Genomic DNA, 24,563 nt, shown 5'->3' with positions numbered 1-24,563 from the left:
CATGTTATTGTGGAGCCTACTCCTCTTGGATTTTGTTCCTTGTAACCTGTTTCTCATATTGCTTAGAAAAAAAATTACATTTTTCCTTATTAAAATCTGTACATATTATCATTTTTTTTTTTTTATTCTTAAAACAAAAATATTAACAAACAATCTAAACAATTATAACTGTTTTTCAAACAAAAAAAATAAAAAACACCGCGCAACACTACACTTTCTTAAACCAATTTTCACACTCCCTTAGTAGCTTTTAAAGCCATTGTTTGGTGGTTTTAAAAGCTACTTTAAGGGGGGGTGAAAATGAGCGTGAAAAATGAGTAATGCTATACATACTATCACTTTTTTATAGCTATTTTTTGACACTTATAATTATAAGTGACTTTTAAAATTACAACTAAATTAAAAAAATAATAATAAAAATTTAATAATAATTTTAAAAATCACCAGAAATTATTCATGAAGTAGTGGGAGCGTGCGTATAGAAACACCACCCGACGCACATTAACGACAATGCCTTATCTGGAATATTTTCCTGCGATAATCCTTCCCAATTTTCCCATCCCTCTAAAAACAACCGTGCCTGCTCGATCGGAACGGGCCGGGTTGAGAATTGCCGCCCTCAAAAAAAGCGAAAACAAACTGCGATAATCATTTTATCCATCTATTAGTCCCCAAAATGGATTAGCTCTTGCTCGAGTGAGCGAAGCCAAACATGTCTTTGTTCAAATCCTTCGCTGCAAACTCTTCCGCACTCAAACACAGGGACGCCACGATGGCGTTTATGCAAACTTCCCCATATATGGTATATATAAATTCACACACACACGCACACACACTCACCTCTTTATTCTCTGCTTTTCTTAGGCTTTTGAACAGTTCGTAGTAACTAGTACGCATTGGGCGTTAGAACTTGCTTTACGTTTGGTTCCCGAGAAAATAAAGGAAAAACTAGACGGCTTGTAAAAGGTTAAGGTTGGAGTGGTTGCTGTGTGCTTTCTGTTTTAGTTCTCTGTAAGCTTTTCTCGGCAAACAAACGGAGCATTTGGAGTTTGAACTAATTTTAAGTGCAAGTGATGATTGCGAGTTTCGCACACACAGATGGATTTTTAGGTTTTTGATTGCTTTGTGTTGTGACTTGGGAGAGTGCTGTGCTTGTTGTGAAATGGGTGAGGATTTTTGACAATGCAGTGAGTTCGGGCCACAAAGTTGGTATTTCTAGAGTGTTATATGAATGTTCAATGGCATTCAATATATATATATATATTGGTTGTGGATCTTGGAAGGCTAAAACAGGATCTAGCTTGTGGCTCAGCAATTGATTAGTAAAATGTAATAGAGAGACTTGAATAGTATTTTCTTTTGTTAGAGTTTTATCTTTTATTATGTGTTTCAATTTTGTGTATCAAATTATCAGAGTTCAACTTAGTTATTCATTGAAAGAACCTTAGGTCGTGGTTGGTGCTATATTTAATGTCATTGTCTTTTTTTTTTCTTTTTTCTAAAAAAAATTTATTTTGTTCTTGCAAATGTAAGAGTCATTCAAATTGATGGTAAACAAGTCTTAGTTTTTGACAATGGAACAAACAGTCCGGTTAAACCATGACAGAGATAGGACCAACTTTGAAGTATGTTGCTATATCTTTTACTCTAAGTGGTCATAGAAGTGGGATTGTTATCTTGCATAAGAACATTTCACCCAATTTGAAGCTCCATCGAGATTTCTTGTGGGCTGAGCTAGGCGAAGAATCAAATATCACCTGGTTAGTTGATCTAATGCTCTCCAATTCTCGAGGGAGGTTTGGGGATTCGGAACTTGAAGATGTTTAATCATGCTCTTTTAGGGAATTGGTTGTGGCACTATGTACATGAGAGAGAGGCATGGTGGAGAGTTGTTGTGGATTCTAATTTTGGTAGTACTTGGGGCGGGTGGTGTTCTATTGATCCCCCTGGGCCATATGGGTTGGAGCTATGGAAGAATGTTAGAAGGGAGTGGATGATGTTTTATAGCCATACCGGATTTGAGCTGGGAGATGGTTCCAATATTAGACTATGAGATGATGTGTAGTGTGGAGAGATGACCCTTAATGATGCTTTTTCAGATTTATATAGCATTGCTCATGTGAAGGATGCTTCTGTTACAGTTCATTTCGATCTTTCTAGTGGTTCACTTAAGTGGAATGTAAGCTTTGTTAATGCAGCTCATGATTGTGAGGTAGATGTGTTGGCTTCATTCTTCACTTTGTTGTATTCCCATAGAGTGAGATGGAAAGGGGAAGACAAGTTTTGGTGGGTCGTTTCATACAAAGGGATGTTTGATGTTAGCTCCTTTTACAAGGTCCTTGCATGCAAAGATGGCCTTCCTTTTCCTTGGAAGAGTATTTGGCCGACCAAGGTTCCTTTGAGAATGACTTTATTTGCTTGGTCAGTGACCCTAGGAAAGATTCTTACCATGGATAATCTTAGGAAGCAGCATGCCATTGTGGTCGATAGGTGCTTCATGTGCAAGAGAATAGGAAGTTCGTGGACCATCTTCTTTTCCAATGTGAGGTTTCTTGTGCCTAATGGAATGCTTTTTGCAGTCGCTTTGGGTTGTCTTGGGTTATGCCTAGTTGGGTGGTTGATTTGTTTGCTTGCTGGTGGATGGGTGGGCTCTCTCAAAGTGATGTCGTGTAGAAAATGGTGTCTTCTTGCCTTTTGTGGTACATTTGGAAGGAAAGAACCGATCAAAATTTCGAGGACTAAGAAAGGACGTTGGAGGAACTCAAGTCCTTTTTTTATTCTCTTTACACTTGAACAACTCCTTTTTAGCTCACTTGGTGATTTGTTTTAATGATTTTCTTGTTCTTTTTTCCCCTTCTAGTTTGACGTTTCTCCTTTATACTTCCTGTGTAATTAGGTTACGCTTTGCACTTTTAATGATATTTTGATTACTACTCCTACTACAACCTATTAAAGTTAGGTTCCAAGTTTGCACATCATTTTTTTATATTGTATATCAAATGTAGCTTAAGGATCTGTTTAAATCTTGGAATTCCGAGAGAAAGGAAAGGAATATCATTAAATTGCTTTAGATACTAGGGATTTTTTTTTTTCATTCCTTTTTCACAATTCTTTCCAAAATCCTGGCAGAGGACATAGGTTTTAGGTCATGGAATGTAGATTGCAAGTGTTACTGAAGGCCATTCCTTTGACATGTTATTGTAGATTCAATTGGTCATACTTGGGTTAGTTCAGAATGAAATTAAAGTTTCTCTGGGGTGCTGTTTCAGCAATTTGGACTTACGGGATGTTGGATGCAATACTAGGGTTGAAAATGAACCTTCTATAATGCGGGAAAAAACTTCACTGGAAGGATATTCAGGCTATTAAGCAACTATTAGAGTTCAATGTGCCATCTCCATCTTTCATTTTTTGTTATGCAAAATTTCGTATATGCCCACCATCTGGTATGACTCTTCAGTGAGCTCTCTGTAGCAACATAGTTACAAACTAAGCATATATTCCTTTCATCAAGAAGTTTCCGGCTTATCCGACTTTGGGATTTTCAACTCTGCATCAAAAAATGTGCACAAAATCTTCACTGGCCTTTCAAAGTGTTCTTTTTTGCATTTTTCTTTCAACACCTATATTTGTATAAAATAAAATGCATGCAATTAAATAACTAGAAAGATTTATCAATTAGTTTAAGTTATTTAATTGCTCAATGTTTAAACATTAGGTTTTTGTTACAGTTGAATCCATCTCATATGATGATAGCATTTCTAAGTTGCAACTGATAAACTCTGTTGTATATGCTCAGGTTTTATCACAAAGAACTTGCTCATCTTTTAGGAGAACCACTTCTATCAGCTCATGTTATTTCAGAAGAAGCCCTTCAGTCAAAGTTGTCTCTCTCTTAAACATGACACACTACTCTACTTATTCCAGTGATGAATTCTATTCTTCCTCAAAGCGAAGATCTCGAGGACCTGTCATGGCAGCAAAGAAAGCATCTGAAGGTGTGTAATGCATTGATATTATTACTCAGAATATGTTTTTTAAAGATATACCAAGTGTCATGCAATCTTCTATAAGGAGTTTCTTGATATACTATTTTTGGTTTTCTTTTGAAGGGCATACATGCAACTCCAGTTTCTGATTGTTTGCTGTGGTTGAGAGTTTAGGGGCAAAGCAAGAAGATGGAAAGTACAAGCACACAGTTGATCTGCCAAAGACAACATTTGGCATGAGAGCAAACTCTTTGGTCAGGGAGCCTGAAATTCAGAAAATATGGGATGACAATCAGGTGTACAAGAGAGTTGTGGATAGAAATAATGGGGTGAGTTTTTTAGTCTTCTTAGGGTTTGTATAGTTCTTTGGATGTATTAGCCAACTTTTGGTTACTCTTTCATGGAAATGTATTGGCTGACTTTTGATTACTCTTTCAGGGAAATTTTGTTCTTCATGATGGTCCTCCATATGCCAATGGTGATCTTCACATGGGGCATGCACTAAATAAGATTTTGAAAGATATAATCAATCGTTATAAGGTACTTCTCTCTCCCTTAAATTTAGAATCTAATCTCTTACCTTTGCAAATTTACTTGATATTCAATTTCATAACATTAATTCGAGACACATACAAACACATAGAAACTTGAAAGCCTACACTTTCCTATGGTAATGCGTTTGCATTTATGTACACAGACAAACTGCTGACAATCTTATGCCACACCACCACCACCACCCCCCCCCCCCCCCCCCCCCCCCTTTTTTTTTTTTTAAAAATTTTTTTTATATAAAAAAAAAAGGGAAGAAACTGCTTATGTGCTAAGCTGCTCTTAGTATGGCTGCCCCAAAATAGGTTGGAACATCCAGTGGAATCCTGTGACTGGAAAGTCACCACTGAAATTTTAGTAAGGAGATTCGAGTATAATGCAAGATCTCAAACAGTGTTGGCCTGTTTAGCTTTCTCGAGATTTGCAATATTAGTTTGAATATTTGGGTTACTTGCAACCAAAGAGTTCAAAATTTTGATTTTAGAGTCCTTTTGCGACACTGTTAACAACTTTAACACATTTTCCTGAATTTTGAATTTTTCCAACCAGGCTGTTTGAGTAGCCAAAATAATAGCCATCTAACTATTGAACAGAATCAATGTGATCTTTTAATCATGTAAAATAATACTTTAACATTGATGCTTCATTTTTTGTCTCTGGTCACTTTGGGTGTTAATTGAAATGGTTTAGAGAGAAACAAACTATTCCAAACCCCCCACCCCCAAGCAAGAAGGGTAAAAAGGGGAAATGGGATGGGTAAAGTCAATAGTTTCCAATGTTTTCTCTTTTCTTGATAATCCAACAGTTTCTAAGTGTGTAATTATACAAAATATTTTTGCACAAGTAGACTGTAGTGTGGCCTTGTTGTTTCATGCTACGTCATGATGTCATTCGTCTTCTGCCGCTTTAATTTTATAAAACGAATTAAAGATCTATGCAAGAATTTTCTTTATCATCATCAGCATCTGATGTAGCGGAAGACTAAGGTAACTAATCAAAGAGCAGTGTCTTTGATTCTGTAAGGAGAAGCGTCTTCGTCTTCTACTCAAAAGATAAAACAAGCCCGCAAGCTAAAAGAAAAATAAAATTCCGCAGAGTATTTGAGAGAGAATTCTCTGATTTGATAATAATTCAATGAGTTGAGTTTTACATAATAAGCAAGCCTATTTATAGAAGATGAATACTTGTAGAGAAAGTAAACCTACTTCTAGTAGAGAAAGTAAATCTAATCCTAATAGAGAAAGTAAATCTAATCCTAGTAAGAAAGTAAACCTAATCCTAGTAAGAAAGTAAACATAATCCTAGTAACAATAGTAAACATAATCCTAATAGGGAAAGGAAAATAATTAAAGCAAATCTAACCTTATTAAGGAAAGGAAATAAAGTCCTAATAAAATAAAATAAAATCCTAACATAAAATTGACAATCAGCGGGAATTGTGACAATCTTTTCTTTTGTACTTCCATTGTTTGAGAACGGATAAAATTCTAATCAAGTGGCGCTGCTCTAATATTATTTTTGATATTTTCCTTATTTTTGTTTTTACCGAAAATATAGGTAAATATCGTCCTACATCAGCATCCTTGTTCCTGCTTGAGAAAATAGTAGTTTATGAAGTTGGTTCAACACTTTTTTTTCCATAATATACCAATTTAGGCCTAGATGTGCTTATTTTGTGTTAGAAACCATAGATTATAAGGTGCTTTTATTTATTTATTTATTTTTTATTCATGGCAGTGTTAAAGCGTGTATGCTTATAATGAACTAATAGAAGTAGAACAAAACAGCTTTCATTTGACAAATTTGGCCCCTATGTTTATTTTATTTTTGATGAACCTTCAAAACTAAGCAAAATCAAATTAAGTTCATTCTTCTCATTTTGTTCTTTTGTCTTTGAGCAGCTTCTTCAAAACTACAAAGTTCATTATGTGCCAGGGTGGGATTGTCATGGGCTACCTATTGAGTTGAAAGGTAAGTGTGTTATGATTTTTTATTTTGTTTTGGCCTGATGGCACCCGCTTTGGACTTTCTCAGTTTAGTATGGTTGGTTTGTCAGTTTGAGATAAGGCCTCAACATGTTACCCCTCTCTGAATCTTATTAGTATATATACTTTTTCCTTTCTTGTTATTTTTTGCTCCTAATTGTTAGGTGGCTTCGCTTGTATACTTCTTGTATACCTAGGAGCACCTTACGCTTTTAATGAAATCTCGATTACTTCAATTTTTTTTACGGAAAATACTAATGGAGTCTCGATTTACAAATATTCAAAGCACGGGTCTTCATTTTATCAAATTAAAAACTGGGGTTTCAATTTCAAAAATCCCGAAAGCTCGAGGGGGTTGTGACATAATTTCATTTTTTTTTTTAATTAAATTGTATTGGATTATGCAACTTATAATTAGCAAACTATCTAATAAAGTTATGGCCCCTGAAATACTGAAAAGTTTTAAAACTTCCTATTTGAGTCGTAAACTTTGATCTTGGTTGCTAAAAGTGAGCTTAGCTTGTGGATTTCTAGTAATTGAATGCCATGAGTGCACTTTTCTTTTGGGTAAGAGACAACTCTACTACTGGTTTTTGTGGAACCTCAAGTAGAAGTTTGACGCATGCTTGACATTTACTGTCACTTTCAAGTATTTCAGTTCTGCAGTCTCTGGATCAAGATGCCAGAAAGGATCTCACACCGTTGAAGTTGAGAGCAAAGGCGGCTAAATTTGCCAAACAAACTGTTCAAAATCAGATGACATCATTTAAGGTCACATCCCCCTTTATTGTCTCAATTCATTGCTTGTATTTTGATCCATATTGTCATGTAAAAGTTTTGTTTTCTATTAGGTGTCTGTAATGTTTAAGAATTAATTAATTATCAAATATGTTGCCTTTATCTGTCTTTACGGAATGCTAATATTTAGTTTTTTAGTTTCAATTAGATGAGCACCTTCTGCTAGGGACACAATTGAACTTCAGGTATTATTGTTTAATGTTTGCAGCGGTACGGAGTATGGGCAGACTGGAGTAACCCCTATCTAACTCTTGATCCAGAATATGAAGCTGCCCAGGTAATTGCTTCAGCTTTGCTCATGTTGATTTTGCTTTAAAATGAATGTAGCTTTTACCACTCCTTATGTTCTGTCTCTCATGTTAAAAAAGTTTTGAATAAGTCAAACCATTTAGGATATACTATGGCAGCTTATGGAGACTCAAAATTGACTAATTTGCATAAAGTTGACATCTAGTATGGATGTTGCATCTATATGTTTTTTTTTATAAGTAATAATGCATTAAAGAGCGCAGAGGGGCGCAACCCAAGTACATAGGAAGTATACAAGAGAGCGACTAAGTAGATGAGAAAGAAGAAGAGAACATAAAAAGAAAATCAGGGAAATTGATCTCCAGGGGAGCAAGCCATCCTGCAGTCCACATAAAGAGCATATACAAAAAGAAATGAGCAATTTGCATCTATATGTTAACAATGTAATCCTCAAATTGATCCAGAAATGAAGCCGCATCAGTAGTTGGTATTAGTTTTAGAGGATAATTTATGGTTTGATATGCAGCCATAAGTTCATAAATTTGTCTAAGATAGAAGCTAAGTGCAACTGGTGCATCCATACATCAACAATTAGCCATATGTCAACAAGATAGATATCAAGGGTTGCTGATGGCACTTGGAAAACAAATTTTACCAAGAAAGAAAAAAGCCTCAATCTGTTTCATGTTTATTGCACCTTTTTTGGTTAAGTATGTTGACTATAAATGTGGTCGAGTCACTGAAAAATTGTTCCATTTATGTTGTATAATCTGCTAGATTGAAGTATTTGGCCAGATGGCCATTCAAGGGTATATCTACCGAGGCCGGAAACCAGTTCACTGGAGTCCTTCATCACGAACTGCTCTTGCAGAGGCTGAGTTGGAGGTACTATAGTATACCTTTTTTTTTTTCCCTTCTCTTGCATTAAACCTCATATGGAACATGTTACACAAATTTAATTTCCTATATTGAGGAGCTCTTAAGTAGATTTAGTTAAGCTTGGATTGTGTTCAAATAGTCATTTTCCTTCTACCATGATGCTGTACTCCTGATAACCCTTTCCAGACTCGGATTAGTATTTGTTAATAATTCAAATGCATTCTCTTATTGTTCAGTTGACATTCTAGGCAATGATTCAGTAAATTCAAAGATTAGTTGTTTTTCCTCAATTGGTTCACTATTTTGTTACAATTTGTTATGTATGGCTTGAAACTTAGAATAAGGCCCATGCTCAAACCTAGATATCATGTTGCTTGCTTATATTATATTGCAATATTGGCATGATTCTTATTTGTTAATTAACGAGAAATTTATATGCAGTATCCTGAGGGGCATGTTTCTAGAAGCATATATGCTATTTTCAGATTAGTAAATGCTCCTACAACTTCAAGTGGCTTATTAGAAGAATTTTTCCCAGATTTATGCTTGGCGATATGGACCACTACTCCCTGGACTATTCCAGCCAATGCTGGTGAGTTTTCCATTTATGTTGCATTTGACATATTTTGCTAGCATAAATTTTACTAATGCTGGTGAAAATTAGTATATGATCTATTTACTGAAAAAACATTTTAATGGTTGTAATATATAATTTTGCGTCCTATGCCTTCAACTCTAACCTTGTTGTTTTACTTGATTTGAGAAACTTTACCTTTCTGATGGTTAAATGGATTCTTTCCCCTTTTCTCTATAACCGATGCACTATAGATCAAAATATGCTCATCAGACCTTTACGTCATTGAAGTGGTGAATTCCAGTTTTCCTCTTTCATATAATCAGTGGGAATGCGTATATTGCAAAAGAAAACGTGAAGCTTAGGTTGTGGGATAGTTACAAGCAAAGGAAATCACTGATGTGCAATCTGAATGAAGACTCTTATTGTTTTCAATTTCAGATTAAAAATCAATAATAAATAATCATGGTTTCATGGTTCCTTCTCATAAAGTTCTGATCATGTATGGCATGGTTTTAAGAGAGTTGACAGCAAGAGAAATACTCATGCCTTGGTGTAAAAAGTTTATTATCATTTTTTATTTTTTTTATAAGTAATTCAATCTCATTAGGAATCGCATAGAGGCACAACCCAAATACATAGAAAGTATACATAAAAGATCTCTATTAGGGAGAAAAAGAAAAACAGAAGTCCAAAAACAAAGTAAAATTAGAAAAATGAGGACTATTGCACGCCACTATCTATGCATAAAGAAATTTGAACATAACAGATTTTAGTTTTACCACCAAAATCTTGTAATATTCAAAGCTCCTTGTGTTCCGCTCTCTCCAAATGCACCACATTAACCACAAAGGACCCTTCCTCCGGACTTCTAAAATATTATGGCTTCCCAATTGGCCTCTCCAGCTACCCAACAACATTATCAACCTTCTAGGCATGACCCACTCTATAACAAAAAGACGAAAGAGTGCACCCATAATTCTTGCGCCACTTCAGAATGAACAAGAAGATGATCTATGGACTCCTCACTCTTCATACTCATACAAACCGTCTATCTTTGACTATAAAATATTTGCTTTTGAATGTTTGTGTGTGGATGGATCTTCTATTATATAAGTAGCAACATCATCATAGGAAAAAAAAGGCATCTATCTACGGTTAAAATTCAGAGGCTCTCTCTCTCTCTCTCTCTCTCTCTCTCTCATGCATGTGTGCATCTCATTATATGAACTTCTGCAACAGGGTATGCTGTAACCCTTTTTATTTTTCACTGTTATCTTGTGATCAGCGGTCGCAGTGAGTGCCAAGCTTCAATACGCCATAGTTGAAGTACAGTCACTCTCAGGAGATGCTTCTTTGTCTGCTGGAAATAAAAAACAAAGGCTTGGAAATATTCTTAAGGAATCGAAGAAGCCTTTCCTTATTGTAGCTTCGGATCTTGTGCCGACATTAGAAGCAAAATGGGGAGTGAAGCTTATCGTTAAAAAACTACTATCGGGATCAGATCTTGAAAACTTCAGGTCTGAATGCAATTAGGAACCTAAAACTAAACAATACCTAGATTCTCCTATTATACATTTATCTTTTTATAGAAATGAAAGAGCTTATTGCACAATTAACTTGTCTATGGAACTTGTTGTGTTAGTAAAATGCATTGTCTATTTGGTATATATAAAGAAATGTATTCTCTAAGGTATGGTTGTCAATGTTGGTTTCAGGTATATCCATCCAATAGATAACAGAGAATGTCCTGTTGTCATCGGAGGAGATTATATTACAACAGAGTCAGGAACTGGACTGGTCCATACTGCTCCTGGACATGGTCAGGAGGATTATGTGACTGGCCTTAAGTATGGACTGCCTGTACTTTCCCCTGTAGATGATGATGGAAAGTTTACTGAAGAAGCTGGACAGTTTAGTGGGCTTGATGTACTTGGGGATGGTAATGTTGCGGTTGCAAAATACTTGGATGAACATTTGTCAATTGTCATGGAAGAATCATACGGTGTGTTGTCTTTTCCCCAAATCAACCATCAAGGAAATCCCTTGTTATTTTCTCCTGACAATGAAACAGCCCTTGTTATTAATAAAATTCCTCAATTGATTCTCGTGTGCAGAACACAAGTATCCATATGATTGGCGAAGCAAAAAGCCTACAATATTTAGGGCAACAGAGCAGTGGTTTGCATCAGTGGAAGGGTTTCGAGAGGCTGCTATGAATGCGATTGGTGACGTAAAATGGATTCCTCCGCAGGTAATGGTGTTAGACTACGAGGAATCCTAGCCTTGGATTTTAGGGATTGTATGAGATATGTTTCCCAATGTTTATTTATGCCCGTTCTATTCTAATTCATGCTTCGGTTTCCTTATTTTTTTATAAAGTTATGTGGTTCTGGTTCATATTGCTCTTTTCATTTCATTGCATGATAGTAAGTTTGTTTTAGCTTTTAGCAATTACTTTGCCACAGAACTGCATTCGAGTTCTTGTTTTGATGTACTTCTGAGTATTTATTGCATAGGAATCATGTGGGTAATATGAAAGCATCATATATACGTCTATGTTTTCCTCTTTTCTTACTAGAAAGAAATAAATTTATGCAATATTTGTCTTTTGTCATGGTATGATGTATCCTTACTCATTGTATCTTCTACATATGATTGATGATTGTTCAGTCAGAAAACAGAATTTCTACGATGACTTCCATCCGCTCTGATTGGTGTATATCGCGACAAAGGACATGGGGCCTGCCCATTCCAGTCTTTTATCATATGCAGTCGAAGGAACCTCTTATGAATGAAGAGACAATCAATCATATCAAGAGTGAGAGCTCTTTACAACATTGATTGCTTTCTCCTTTACTAAGTTATGTTCATATTCGGGACAAGTGTTATCCTCTTCTGAGCCGAAGCAGCAAGTATTAAAATTTCTGCTTCCACATGAATTTAGCTGACCTGAGTATGTTGGACCTATTAAAGGTTTATGTCCAACTAACGAATGTTATGGCTGTTTTTATCATTTGTTTGGCAGCGATAATAGCCCAAAAGGGTAGTGATGCATGGTGGTACATGACGGTAGAAGATCTTCTTCCTGAGAAATATCGTGAAAAAGCATCAGATTATGAGAAGGGGACCGATACTATGGATGTATGGTTTGATTCAGGTATAATAATACTGAAATGTAAAAAATATTCAAGCCTTTTCTTTTCTTTTCTTTGTTCTTTTCTCATTTTTGGGCTCAGGGAAAAAATATATATATGGACCTACTTAGCTATTTCATGTAATTTCATGATTGCCGGTTTATGTTCTCACCTGTATAAAGACGATCTTAAAGTGTATATTCTTTCAAATAACACAGTTATACCTCAGTGGTCATTGTTCGTAATATCTGAGATTGTACCGAATAGGCAAAGTTCATTCATCTATCTTGTGGTTAGTTTTTGCTGGATTTCTGTTTAGTGGAAAGAGTAATGTAAAATGTTCAATTATTGAGAAATTATTCCTTCTTAATTTGTCAATGTTTAGTGGTTGTGTGCTATTCCAGTCAGAGTTTTCTTTAGTTATAATAGTAACTTGTACGCACTACACAACTTTCACTTAAATAGCTCAATTAGAGCCCATTACTTTTTGACTAGGAAATTGTTTTGGAATCATATTAGCAGAAAATATAATTATAAACAGATGCTTATGTTTGAACGTGGTCCCTTCAGGTTTAAACCTAGTATTTTGAAGATCTCATTGTTGACTGAAATCTTGCATAATGTAAATTCTCCAGCCACCTAGTGTGCCTTAAACGGGAATATATGCTACCTTCATAATTTGTTGGAAATAATCGTGAGGGCTGGAGTAGGGGCAAGCTTGGGTGACTCTGGGAAAGCTGTGTTTAAGCACTGAATTCTTGCTACTTGGTGAATAACCTTTGGCATGAGTCTCTAACTAGTATAGTTGGAAGTCAAATCTTCTGCATGCCAACTATATTGTATATTATTGACGGGTTTGCTGTATAAGTGCATTACTTTGTCAGATTGCTTCTGGCTTTCTATTAGTCACGTCTTTCTTACATACATTAAATATTATTTATTTTTATTTTGCATGCATGAGCATACCTTCATTTAGCTTCTGAATTCTGTAACTGCTGTTTGAAAGGGGTCCATGATTTTATCTCCTATTCTGATACAAGGATTCTGGTTTTCCTTAGCTTCTTACTTTATTTTTCAGGCTCTTCTTGGGCTGCAGTCTTGGGTAAAAGAAATGGCCTTAGTATTCCTGCAGACTTGTACCTTGAAGGCACTGATCAGCATCGTGGGTGGTTCCAAAGTTCTCTGTTAACAAGTGTTGCTACAAGAGGTAATGAGCATCTGAACAGCTTTGATATTGTTTTCTTTTCTTTTTCTGGAATGGAGCATTTTTTTTTATTCAGCTCACTTCGTTAAGAACTTATTATTCTTAGTCTCAAAAGTTAAAATTTCAGGCACATTGGTCTCTTGCCTGTGGTCATCAATTCCTGAAAAATTGCAATCCCATCTGAACAACACTTCCTGATGTGATTGTAAAAAATTTAGATGAAAATGGTATATGCTTTTCCTAAAAGGAGATAAATTGTAAGATCTTAACTTTGTCATCTCTATAATTTTGGTTCTTATGCCCAAGCAGTACTGAATTACTTATTTATCAAAAAAACTTTTCAGAATAATGTTGGGTGCTTGTATCAGGCTATCAAAAAACCACAAGGTTAATAAATGAGATTTTTGTGGGACAATGACAAATTACATTACTGCTGATCTGTTTCTGAATTACAATTACTTTAATTGGGATTTCGAATGACGCTTCTGAATGTAGTTTATCCTAGATTGATTTTGGATCTTTGGAACACAATATATGGTGCATTCTAGTGTACATTGTGAGACTTGCAATTGCCCTGGACTTACGATTGTGGCCGCTGGAATTCTAGTTTTTCTGTTTGCGTGATAGTGTACATTCCTCTTGTCACATTTTAAGCCATTGATTATTTTAAATGAAATAATTGATGTTGAACGACTAGACACTATGATGTCACACTTTTCTTTGATACAGGAAAGGCTCCATATGCCAGTGTTATAACACATGGATTTGTATTGGATGAGAGAGGTTTAAAGATGAGCAAATCTTTGGGTAATGTTGTAGATCCACGTGCTGTGATCGAAGGAGGAAAAAATTCAAAGGTCAATCTTCTCTATAGTTGAATCAAAGACCTATTCCAACTCTATACCTTCCCTTATCCACTTAAGCCAAGGTCTGATGGCATTTGGATGCTTAATGTTTTGGTTTCTGTTGGCAGGAAGCACCTAGCTATGGGGCTGATGTCCTGCGACTTTGGGTTTCTAGTGTAGATTATACAGCTGATATGATGATTGGCCCTCAAGTCCTCCGTCAAATGTCTGACATTTATAGGAAGCTCCGTGGAACATTGAGATACCTTTTGGGGAATCTGCATGACTGGAGGGTACGGCCAACTTGACAATCTGCGCTTCACCATAATTTTATTTGTTTCCACATTCCCAAAGTCTTTCACTATTTATCATTTGTTACCTCTTTCTCTTAAAAGAAACTTGTGATGCATTATATGCATTAGTTAATTTGTCTTGCTTTTAAATTTTAATTTAAGTTCCAATATTATTTTTAAATTATTTTTTTAATGCCATTTCATCTCTCGTCTTGCTTCTTTTACTTAATATTGGGCTATGTCTATTGGCAGGCTGATTATGCTGTTTCATACCACAATCTTCCAAAGATTGATCAACATGCGTTGTTTCAGCTTGAAAATTTTACAATGAACATTAAAGTGAGCTATGAAAAATATCAATTTTTTAAAATATTTCAGGTAAATATTCTCTGATCTTGTTTGATTTATTTGTCTAATTTACTGCTCGGATTTTGGAGTTCATGCTTTATGAGGTGGTTAGCATTCAAAAGTGGAGTTATTTTATCAATGTTGACAATTATCAAAGTCACAGTTTAGGAGTACAAGATTTGGTATATGTTTGTATAAGGATTGGTACACCATGATCATAAATGAAAACAAAGAAGAAAAAAAAGTAAACTTATCATGACATTCGAAGAGGGAATGCTGATTTTTGATCTATACATATGGTTTTATAGCTCTGCAGAAATTTTTTTGGGTTAGTTGCAACTATTCTCCCTAAACTATGAGGTCATTTGCAATGTCCTCCCAAAACTATATATTTTTGCAATCAACATCTTTTTTTGGTTAGTAATGCGTATCATTAATGAGCACAGAGGGGCGTAACCCTAGTACACATGATGTATATAAGGAGAGTCCCCATTATTGGCTAAAAGAAGAACAAAAATCCACTAATTCAAAATAGTTAGAAACATGAAAAATGTTATACGCACCTATCCAAATATAAAGCGATTTGACCAAGATGGTCTTGAGCTCATCCATTGAGTTCTCACAATCTTGAAAACATCTTGCATTCCGTTCTCTCCATATGCTCTATAGTAAGTGCAACGGGGATATCCTTCAAGTGGCTAAAGCTGAACAAATTTCAACATGATCTCGCCAACAATCTATTAAGTCTATAACCCTTCTAGGCTTCTAGGCATAACCCATTCTACTCCGAAGAGGCTAAAAATTGTACTCCATAATTCTCTTGGCACTTCACAATAGAGTAAAAGATGATTTTTTTTTGATAAGTAATAGTCATTGTATTAAAAGCACAAGGGGCGCAACCCATGTACATAGGAAGTATACAAAAGAGCCCACTACACGAGCTTTAAACTAAAAAGGACGCACATAAATCTATAAATTCCGTAAGTGTTAAAGCTTGCGAAGAAGACCCCAATACCCTCCAAGAGAAGAGTGTTTGTAGAACCCTTTGCTTCAATTCTGTATTGCCCATTTCACGATCCTCAAAGCTCCGCGCATTCCTCTCTCTCCATAAGGACCACATTACACACAAAGGAGCCATCCTCCAAATGTGCACGGCTGATTGCTTTCCCCTTTGCCCTCTCCAACTTCCCAAGCATTCCTTCAAACTCCCCGGCATCACCCACGTTATACCAAATAGCTGGAGGATCATATTCCATACCTCTACAGCAACTTCACAATGCACTAAAAGGTGATCAATAGATTCGCCACTCTTCTTGCACATATAACACCATTCCATCACAATGATGTTCTTCTTTCGTAAGTTGTCCAATGTTAAAATTTTCCCCATAACCACAGTCCAAACAAAAAAGGCCACCCTCGGAGGAGCTTTACTCTTCCAAATAAGCTTCCACGGACCATCCACCGGGGCTGAATTTAACTTCACCTTGTAGAAAGACTTCACCTCAAAAATTTTCCTCTTCGAGGGGAGCCAACTAATTTTATCTACTCCACCTTGCCTTGCCTGTTGTGAATAGAGCAATTCGAAGAATCTCGAAACCTCCTCCAATTCCCAATCATGAAAGGTCGAGTAAAAGATGATTTATAGATTCCCCACTCTTACGCATGCAACATCATTCCACCTCTATTACTCTTCTCTTTCTCAAGTTATCTAAAGTAAGAATCTTACCAAGAGCCATTGCCGACATTAAAAAAAAAAAAAAAAAAAACTCTCAAAGGCACATTGACTTTTTAAATACTCTTTCAGGGAAAAGTTGAACCCCTCGAACTAGATAACTCGTGAAAAAACACAAACTTCCTCCTCTTTGAAGGGATCCACCGAAAGCAATCATCACCACCTTGTCTCCATCTAAGGGAATACAACAAATCAAAAAACACAATCTCCAAATCTACCTCCCAATTTTGTACATATCTTATAAAGATACATTCCACTGAATATCACCATTGGAAAACTGCATATTATCCGCAACCCACGCCTCCTTACAACAAGCAATACTAGACAATTTCGGAAAAGATTCCTTCAGCGGTTGATCCCCGCATCATATATCATGTCAGAACCTAATCTTAGATCCATCTGCCACTTCATATCTGACAAATTTGAAAAACTCCCCACCCCCTCCTAATATGTTTCCACACTCCAACTCAAAGGCCCCCTCAACCTCCTTAAAACACCGACCTTCACTCATACCATCATATTTTGCTTCCATCATCAAAGGCCATAAAGCCTCCTTCGCCGTAGAATACCACCATAACCACTTATCTTACTGTGCTTAATTAAACTAAATCAAGTTTCTTACCCCCAAACCACCAGATTGCTTAAGAGAACAAATCTTTGACCATTTAAATGGAACTTAAACTCATTGATGACTCCTTATAAAAAATCTCTCTGAAGTTTCTTAATCCTATTAGCCACACCCAATGGAATGGGAAACTAAGACAAATAGTATGTGAGCAAATTGGACAAAGTACTCTTAATCAAAGTCAACCTACCTCCCTTTGATGAGCCTCTTCTAACCTGCCAACCGCCTCTCCATTTTTTTGACAATGCAAATTCAATATTAGTTTACTATGTCCACCTCACTATCCAAAAAAAATTAACAAATTAGTGGACTGAGATGAACATTACAAATTAATGTGCACTAATACGTTAATTTTGTGGTGCACCCCCACCTGCCCATCAATCTATTAATTTTGTCATAAATTTGGACAATACAATTTAATCTTGTTAGTGTGGTGATTGAAAAAATTTCATAGTTTAAAGGGAACATTGCAAATTACTACTCTATAGCTTAGGATGGATAACTGCATCTAATCATTTTTTTTTTCTAATAATCAAGCAACACTTGCATTGTCATTTAAAAGGAGTGACCACCAAGTGCAAAAGAAGCGGACTACTAACTTTATCATTCTTTGTTCCATAGAAACTATACTAGGCTGGATCAATTTGTAAGACAGTGCCCACTAGAAATGCATGAAATTGTTAGTTTCTCATTAATAGTTGATACTTAAGTTTGATTCTTCACGTGTACTTGCCCTTTTTTTAGAAGAAAACACTTCTCAATCTACTCTTTGATTTGCCTATTCTGTGGAATTTTGAATGGAGGCGTTCTGTTTTCATTTTCAGATCATACAACGATTTGTCATTGTTGACCTATCAAATTTCTATTTTGATGTTGCGAAAGATCGACTTTATGTTGGGTAATTCTTCCCATACTCTTTTTGATCTTGAAATACTGCATTAGACATGCTTTTAAAATGAAAATGTTGATTTTCCATGCATTCGCATTCGTTGCAAACTCGTGTGTTACATTTGTCCAGTTTCTCCGTTAGCACATGTGGGTTAGTTAAATTAAAGCCTTAAAACCAGTTATCCAGATATTGGAAATAAAGTGAAACTTTTGGATTTTGTCTGCTCTGTCTAAACTCTAGATTTGGTTGTCCCAAAGTATTTGCCAAACTTGGTAGGAGAGAGTTCTGTTAGATGCTTTTTCTTCTAACAATTTATTGAACCTCCAGAACCTTGAAAATCCCTTTCAAGCAGTTCCATGCAGACTCATGTATGGAGCTATGCGCCCTATGTGGATAAGCATAGCACATGCACACACGGATGCACATACTTTGACAAGTTTCTTTGCTTTAGTTGAACTATGTTTCGTAAAACCTCATCCTGTTGAAGTGTCTATCTACATATGACTGATTAAAATGTAGCCTTACATTGCTAGCCTTGATGCTTACACCTCAATGGTGCAAGAGGCACGCCAACTGCCTTCTTTTTCCAGCCCTGTGTAGGGGTCCTGCTCATTCATTCACCAGTTTGTGGCACATATCTCCAAGATTTTTAGTCTAAATGTGTTTGTGCGATACATAATGTTATTCGAAGTTTCAAAATATAAGCTTTTGATGTTTTCTGTTAATCCCCCAAATAGGTGCAGTGAAAGTTTCTCTCTCTCTCTCTCTCACCCAAAGTTGGTAAATTTCAGGGGCACAACAAGTTTTACAAGGAGAAGTTGTCAAACAGTTCTTGCAGCACATATGCTTTCCATTGTGAGAGTAATTGCTCCACTTTTGCCCCATTTGGCTGAGGATGCATGGCAAAACCTTCCCTTTCATTATACCATAGAAGATGGTTCTATTGCTGAATTTGTTTTTGAATCAAGATGGCCAACCCTGAATGAAACATGGCTTGCTTTTCCTACCAAAGAAATTGGCTTCTGGACAAAAGTTCTCGAGGTAATACTGTTTTTATTTAATGATCACAAACTGACCTAATTGAGGGTTTGTGTATTCTGGATGTATGTTCTCATCTCAATAATGGATTGTTGACAGCGAAGTGAACTGACTTATAACCTTTTGTTCTCATGAATGTCTCGAAAACCTTTTTTCTCTCCCAAATTCTGTATTGAAGGACATTTGGAAGTTTTGTTGCTCATAAAGAGACATCTGATAATATTTCTGGTGATATTTTCATGAAAAACGAAGTTGGGAAGTGTTTTGGTACTTCCACATACGAGAGATACTCCTGATGCACTCTGACTACTATATACAATTTAAATTTTTATTTGGTCTCTGATTTCACAGTTGTCATGCTGAGTAACTTTCAATTTCCTTTTATTTAATTATCTCCCTTTTGAAATGCCATGTTAGAAGTTAATTTTGTAAAAATTGGGGGACTGCTAGTGATATCTTTCTGCAATCTACTTGACCAGCTGCGAAATGAGGTGAATAAAGTCCTAGAGGTTGCTCGTGGTGAGAAACTGATTGGTTCCAGTTTAGAAGCAAAGGTTTATCTCCAGACATCCGATACCAGCCTGGCATCTAGATTGTGTGAGATGTGTGCAGCAAACAATGATGCAGACACATTGCATCGCATATTTATAACATCTCAGGTATGTTGAGCTTTGTGGTATTTGCATCTACTCTTAACTGATCAACTCTATTTAGTGATCCAGGTAAGGCTGTTCATTGCGTTTTCTCCTTTTAGTCGGGGGAAGACACTGATGTGGTGCAATGAGCACCAACATACCAGTTCAACAAATTGGCTTGAGTAAATCTGTCTTGGCTATGTTTAGGAAATTCATCTATTGCCCATAAGGTTATTTTGACTAGCCAAAAATATCAATAAATAAAAAAATAAAAAAACTCAGATCCAGCTAGCCAAAACTAATAAAGTATTCAATACGATTTTCTCTCGGCTTTGATAGTAGTAGAAATAGATCAAGAAATAATATTTTTAATGGAATAGTGAAATTGTAGCTAAAATGCTGAGCTGAATATAGGTGCTTTAGGAAAGTGATTAGTTAAAATATATAAAAGGAAAAGTGTTCTTTAACTAAAATTTAGCTAAATATTTGCTGAGTTAGTTGTGAATACGCTATGAAGAGCAAGTACTAGTTATATGACCATGATGTTGGGAAAAGAAAAAAAAAAAAAAAGACGACACCAAGAAGCTATGACTTTTCATTGTATTGTATTTTATTTAGGTGCCTGAACCGCTTAAAAACATATTGTTCTTCTTACCTGGCAATCTGCAGGCAGAGGTTCTTCCCTCTTTAGTGAATGAGCTGATTTCACGCATACCATTCAGTGGAGAGTGCCTCATTCAAGGACAGAGCAAGGTTTGGATTGGTGTGTCTCGTGCTGAGGGCTCCAAGTGTGAAAGATGCTGGAATTTTTCACCCCAAGTTGGCTCTTTTCTGGAGCACCCCACCCTTTGCAGCCGCTGCTATAATGTGGTAGGTGTTCAACCAATTCCAGCTGTAGCAGTTACAAGCTGAGATTTGGAGAGCTGCAAAATTTTCGATCTAGCTGACACAAGATTTTATTGGGCCAATTCAAATTTTAGAGCTTCAAGCATTTCAATTTCAATTTCACTTTACCCTTAGATTTATTTGATTCGACCAGTATAGTCTTTTCTGGCTTCCAATACCGCAAGCGAAAATCCAGTTTTTGCACAAAGTATTTGTTGAGACAATCAAAAAAATGGTTGGCTTACAAGGTATTTGCTTACGCAAAGATCATCAAATTGTCAGCAAAAAGAAAATGATCAGAAACTTGAGAAGAGTGCTTGGAAGATGACATCCTGATCCCATAGAATTCCAAGATTTTTTATTGCTCCAATTTCAAATTAATTAGTTTATTTGGTAATTACCCCGCAATCTATACATATTTATCATAATAACAAACTAAATACAGACAAATTATGCAACCCCCTTTTTTTTTTTTTTTTTTTTGGTAAGTAGAAAAAATGAATGACAATCGATGGTTATGATAATGATAAAATTTTGTTTGACATGAGGTATATATTCAAGTTAATTCTTAAATGCTAATATAAACACGTGTTTGTGATTAATTAACAACCCATTTGAACAATGGGTGTCTGCTTGTATTTATACTAAACACCGTTGTATTATTACCTTCGTGTCACAAAGAAATGAAATACAAAACAAGCATTATCTTCTTGTTCATCTTTCCTAGCTTTATCTAATTATGCGAATATCTCCAATTGAAAAATCAAAACAATTAAAAGCAAAAGGAAGATAAATAAAATAAAGGGAAAATTATACTTTACCCCCCAATGTTTGGGGAGATTTTTCAATTTAATATCTAATGTTTCAATTTTTGCAATGCACTCTCTTAAACTTTCAAATTTTTGCAATTTGACAAATTTTATCCCAAACTTTTCATATTGCCCCTAATTTTAATTTTTTTTAATTTTTTTTTTTTTTATAAAAAATTAAAAAAAAAATTCGGAGTGGCCGTAGCCACCCCTTTGGCCATCTGGCCATTTTTGCACCCCCCTCAAATCTTTTTTTCAATAAAAAATTAGGGGTAATATGAAAATTTTGAGATAAAATTGATCGAATTGCAAAAATTTGAAAATTTGAGGGGTGCATTGCAAAAATTGAAACATTGGAAGTCGAATTGAAAATCGCCCCAAACTTTGGGGGGGGGGGGGGTAAAGTATAATTTTCCCTAAAATAAACAATTCATTTATATATATATACACACACACATGTTGGGGCCGAGAGAGAAATACCAAAAGCCTAAACTAATAGACTTGGGTTCACTTACGTATATATATTAAGTGCTCTTTTTCTTTATAATGTAGGGCTCAACAATAACACATAACATAACCATAATTAGCTTTATTTCAACATTCACATAATAGGCTACGTCCACGTATATATATTAAGTACATTTTTTTCATCATACTTTCTCAATATGGTACTCTTTTTTTTTTGAGAATCGATATGGTACTCACAACAACGCATAAATAACAATAATTAACATATTAAGGATGGTAGGTGATGAAGAGGTGCTCCACTTAGGCTGCTTGTCACCAAGAATACAATATAGTAATAAACGTTGGGTCTTTGGGGGCATATATAGTTGCACCTGCACTACTAATCCCCCAAAGGCAATCAGCATGGCACCCCTCATCGTCCCGGTTAAACTTGTAAACCAAAAAATCGTTATGAATAGAAATTTGATTTTGGTAGATCCACGAAAAATCACATACGAATTTTGTAGTCCCCCTAAAATTGGGTCTAAAGCGAAAACTGAGCGTCTGGTTTGTTGTGAGAAAGTGGGTACCAATGTTGTCTTCTGATGAATGACAGATAACCGTAAGCTTAACTGTCAAATCATTTCTTATTGTCAAGAGCACTCGGTCGTTTTGGAATATGTTGCCTTCAACGCCACTCTTAAATGGTCCACTCATAAACATAACCCACATGATTATCAATAGCAACGTTACATTTCTACCGGATGACATCATCTTCTTTCTTTATTTCTTACTTTTTTATCAACGGTTTGTCTTTTAAATGCTCTCCTCCATGCACAACATATATATATATATATATATATATATATATAGTGGAGAAAACTATACGTTTAAGATGATAAAGTTAAAAAGAGAAATTGAAGTGGTCAACATATGCTATTAATTTGAACCAAATCTTACCTAGTTTACTTATTAAAAAGATGGTGTTTAGGTAGATAACATTTAGATTTGCTAATTTAATACATATCCCAATAACACATATGCTCTTTTAAGCGTTTCTGTTGCTTGTAATCTATCTATTAGTTTCTTTAGACACCTTTAACTAACTATTTTTATCTATATCTAATGAAGCTTTTTCTTTTTATAGATGAGATGAGAAAATACAGAAGAAAAAAAATATGAAAGATTGTTGAGAGGAGGATCCCACTCATATTTAGAGTGCTCTTTCTTTTTAAGTCATTTAATGAATAAAACATCCTTTTAAAAATATGGTTAAAATACCTTTTTTTAGTATGTGCTTTTCCTTATTATTAAGGGAAAAAAATGCAAAATCAATCTTTATAGTTTACCTGATTTGCAATTTACTATATATGGTATCAAAATGAATTCAAATATTCATGAGGTATGCGAAAAAAATAATTTAGTCTTTAGAGTCAAATTGTGTTCACTGACTTAACAAATTCTGATTGCAAGAAACGTTAGAACGAATAAAATTGTGATATTTGCCCAATTTAAGTCAGTGTCATACTAACGGAATCTATTAAACTAGTTGACGAAATTTGACTGTAAGGACCAAATTGTATTTTTGACATACCTTAGTGACCTTTAAGTTCATTTTAATATCACATTAAGTTAATTATAAATCAGGTAAACCGCAATGACTAATATTATATTTTTCCCTATTATTCATGTACACTTGACTCCTATGCGTACAAATCCTTCATGCATATACAATTATTTGTAGCTGATGGTAATAAAATTATGAGTTATGAGCAATAGATGAATAATATCTATAATTTGTTCCTTCTATATTTCTCCTTGTCCATGAATGTATATAAATTTCTTACAAATTGAGTCCTAAAAATTTCATCAACCTAATATCTAAAAGTGGTGCATCACGAGTATATGGGAAGCACATTTTTTTTGTACAATACTTTTAGCCGCTAAGTTGTATAAAATTTGTAAGAAATTTTTGTAAAATATATGGAATTGAGAAACACCTCTATGCATTCTCTCCACCGTCTCTCATCTTAATTTTTTTTTTTTTTTGGAAAAAAAAAAAAAAACAAATCGAGATTCACTTAGAAGAGAGGGTCTTGAGAACACAGAAGCATTTCTCTATGGAATTTAGGGGGCATTCTATGGAATATATTGTCAACAAGCGCGCACATTTGGTGCATGCATAATTGCAACCAGATTGCTACCACTATGACCATGTAAACATTCTTTACACAATTCTTTACACGATATCATAAGCCACTTAAAACATACCACCTGTTAATTCAGCTGTTAAGATATGTCGCCACCAACCACTGTGTCATTGCAGAAATGTTATTCTCCCGAAGATTTAACTTACAAGGGCGTTTGACTAGACAAAGCCCATTATAACGGCCGCTAGTTCCACCACTAGATTCACATTTTTTTGTCCTTGCGATGTAGCAGATAGTAGAATACCTTAAGCTAGGCCCAATCAGGACCTCATGGTAATTAATATACAGAGCTTAGATTTAGCACCAAACAGTATTTTATTACCTGTAAGGTTTTATCATGATGAATTGTACAGGATCTGCTGCACAACCACTCAAATAATAAATAGTTGAAACATGTCACCATAATTTACAATCAGACCTAAAACAAATGCAGGAGGTTGGGG

At 35.3% G+C, this 24,563-nt stretch overlaps 1 protein-coding gene across 1 annotated transcript; it reads left to right on the top strand.

The window, feature by feature from the left end:
• Window positions 1–521: 521 nt before the first annotated feature.
• On the top strand, window positions 522–20,901 carry OVA2 (tRNA synthetase class I (I, L, M and V) family protein). The gene is made up of 22 exons (XM_059594201.2): window positions 522–802; window positions 3,800–3,998; window positions 4,164–4,318; window positions 4,428–4,529; window positions 6,440–6,509; window positions 7,182–7,294; window positions 7,530–7,598; window positions 8,348–8,455; window positions 8,891–9,041; window positions 10,312–10,543; window positions 10,742–11,028; window positions 11,141–11,277; window positions 11,697–11,844; window positions 12,052–12,183; window positions 13,239–13,367; window positions 14,094–14,221; window positions 14,338–14,502; window positions 14,755–14,880; window positions 18,032–18,105; window positions 18,888–19,137; window positions 19,614–19,793; window positions 20,439–20,901. The coding sequence occupies exons 1-22, from the start codon at window positions 713–715 to the stop codon at window positions 20,679–20,681; spliced, it is 3,288 nt and encodes a 1,095-aa protein (XP_059450184.2). The 5' UTR covers window positions 522–712; the 3' UTR covers window positions 20,682–20,901.
• Window positions 20,902–24,563: the final 3,662 nt, after the last annotated feature.

Source organism: Corylus avellana, chromosome 2, assembly GCF_965113065.1.
Source record: "Corylus avellana chromosome 2, dhCorAvel1.hap1.2, whole genome shotgun sequence".
NCBI classification, from domain to species: domain Eukaryota; kingdom Viridiplantae; phylum Streptophyta; class Magnoliopsida; order Fagales; family Betulaceae; genus Corylus; species Corylus avellana.
Note: the sequence above shows the minus strand (reverse complement) of the source record. Positions and strands in the feature narration are given on the sequence as shown.

What these genes read in the sequence shown, in the direction of transcription:
- OVA2 (XM_059594201.2), top strand. Translation starts at nt 713, where the DNA reads ATGTCTTTGTTCAAATCCTTCGCTGCAAACTCTTCCGCACTCAAACAC. An exon ending in ATATAATCAATCGTTATAAG is followed by an intron (nt 4,530 to 6,439) that starts GTACTTCTCTCT and finishes GTCTTTGAGCAG; the next exon opens with CTTCTTCAAAACTACAAAGT. An exon ending in AACAAGTGTTGCTACAAGAG is followed by an intron (nt 13,368 to 14,093) that starts GTAATGAGCATC and finishes TCTTTGATACAG; the next exon opens with GAAAGGCTCCATATGCCAGT.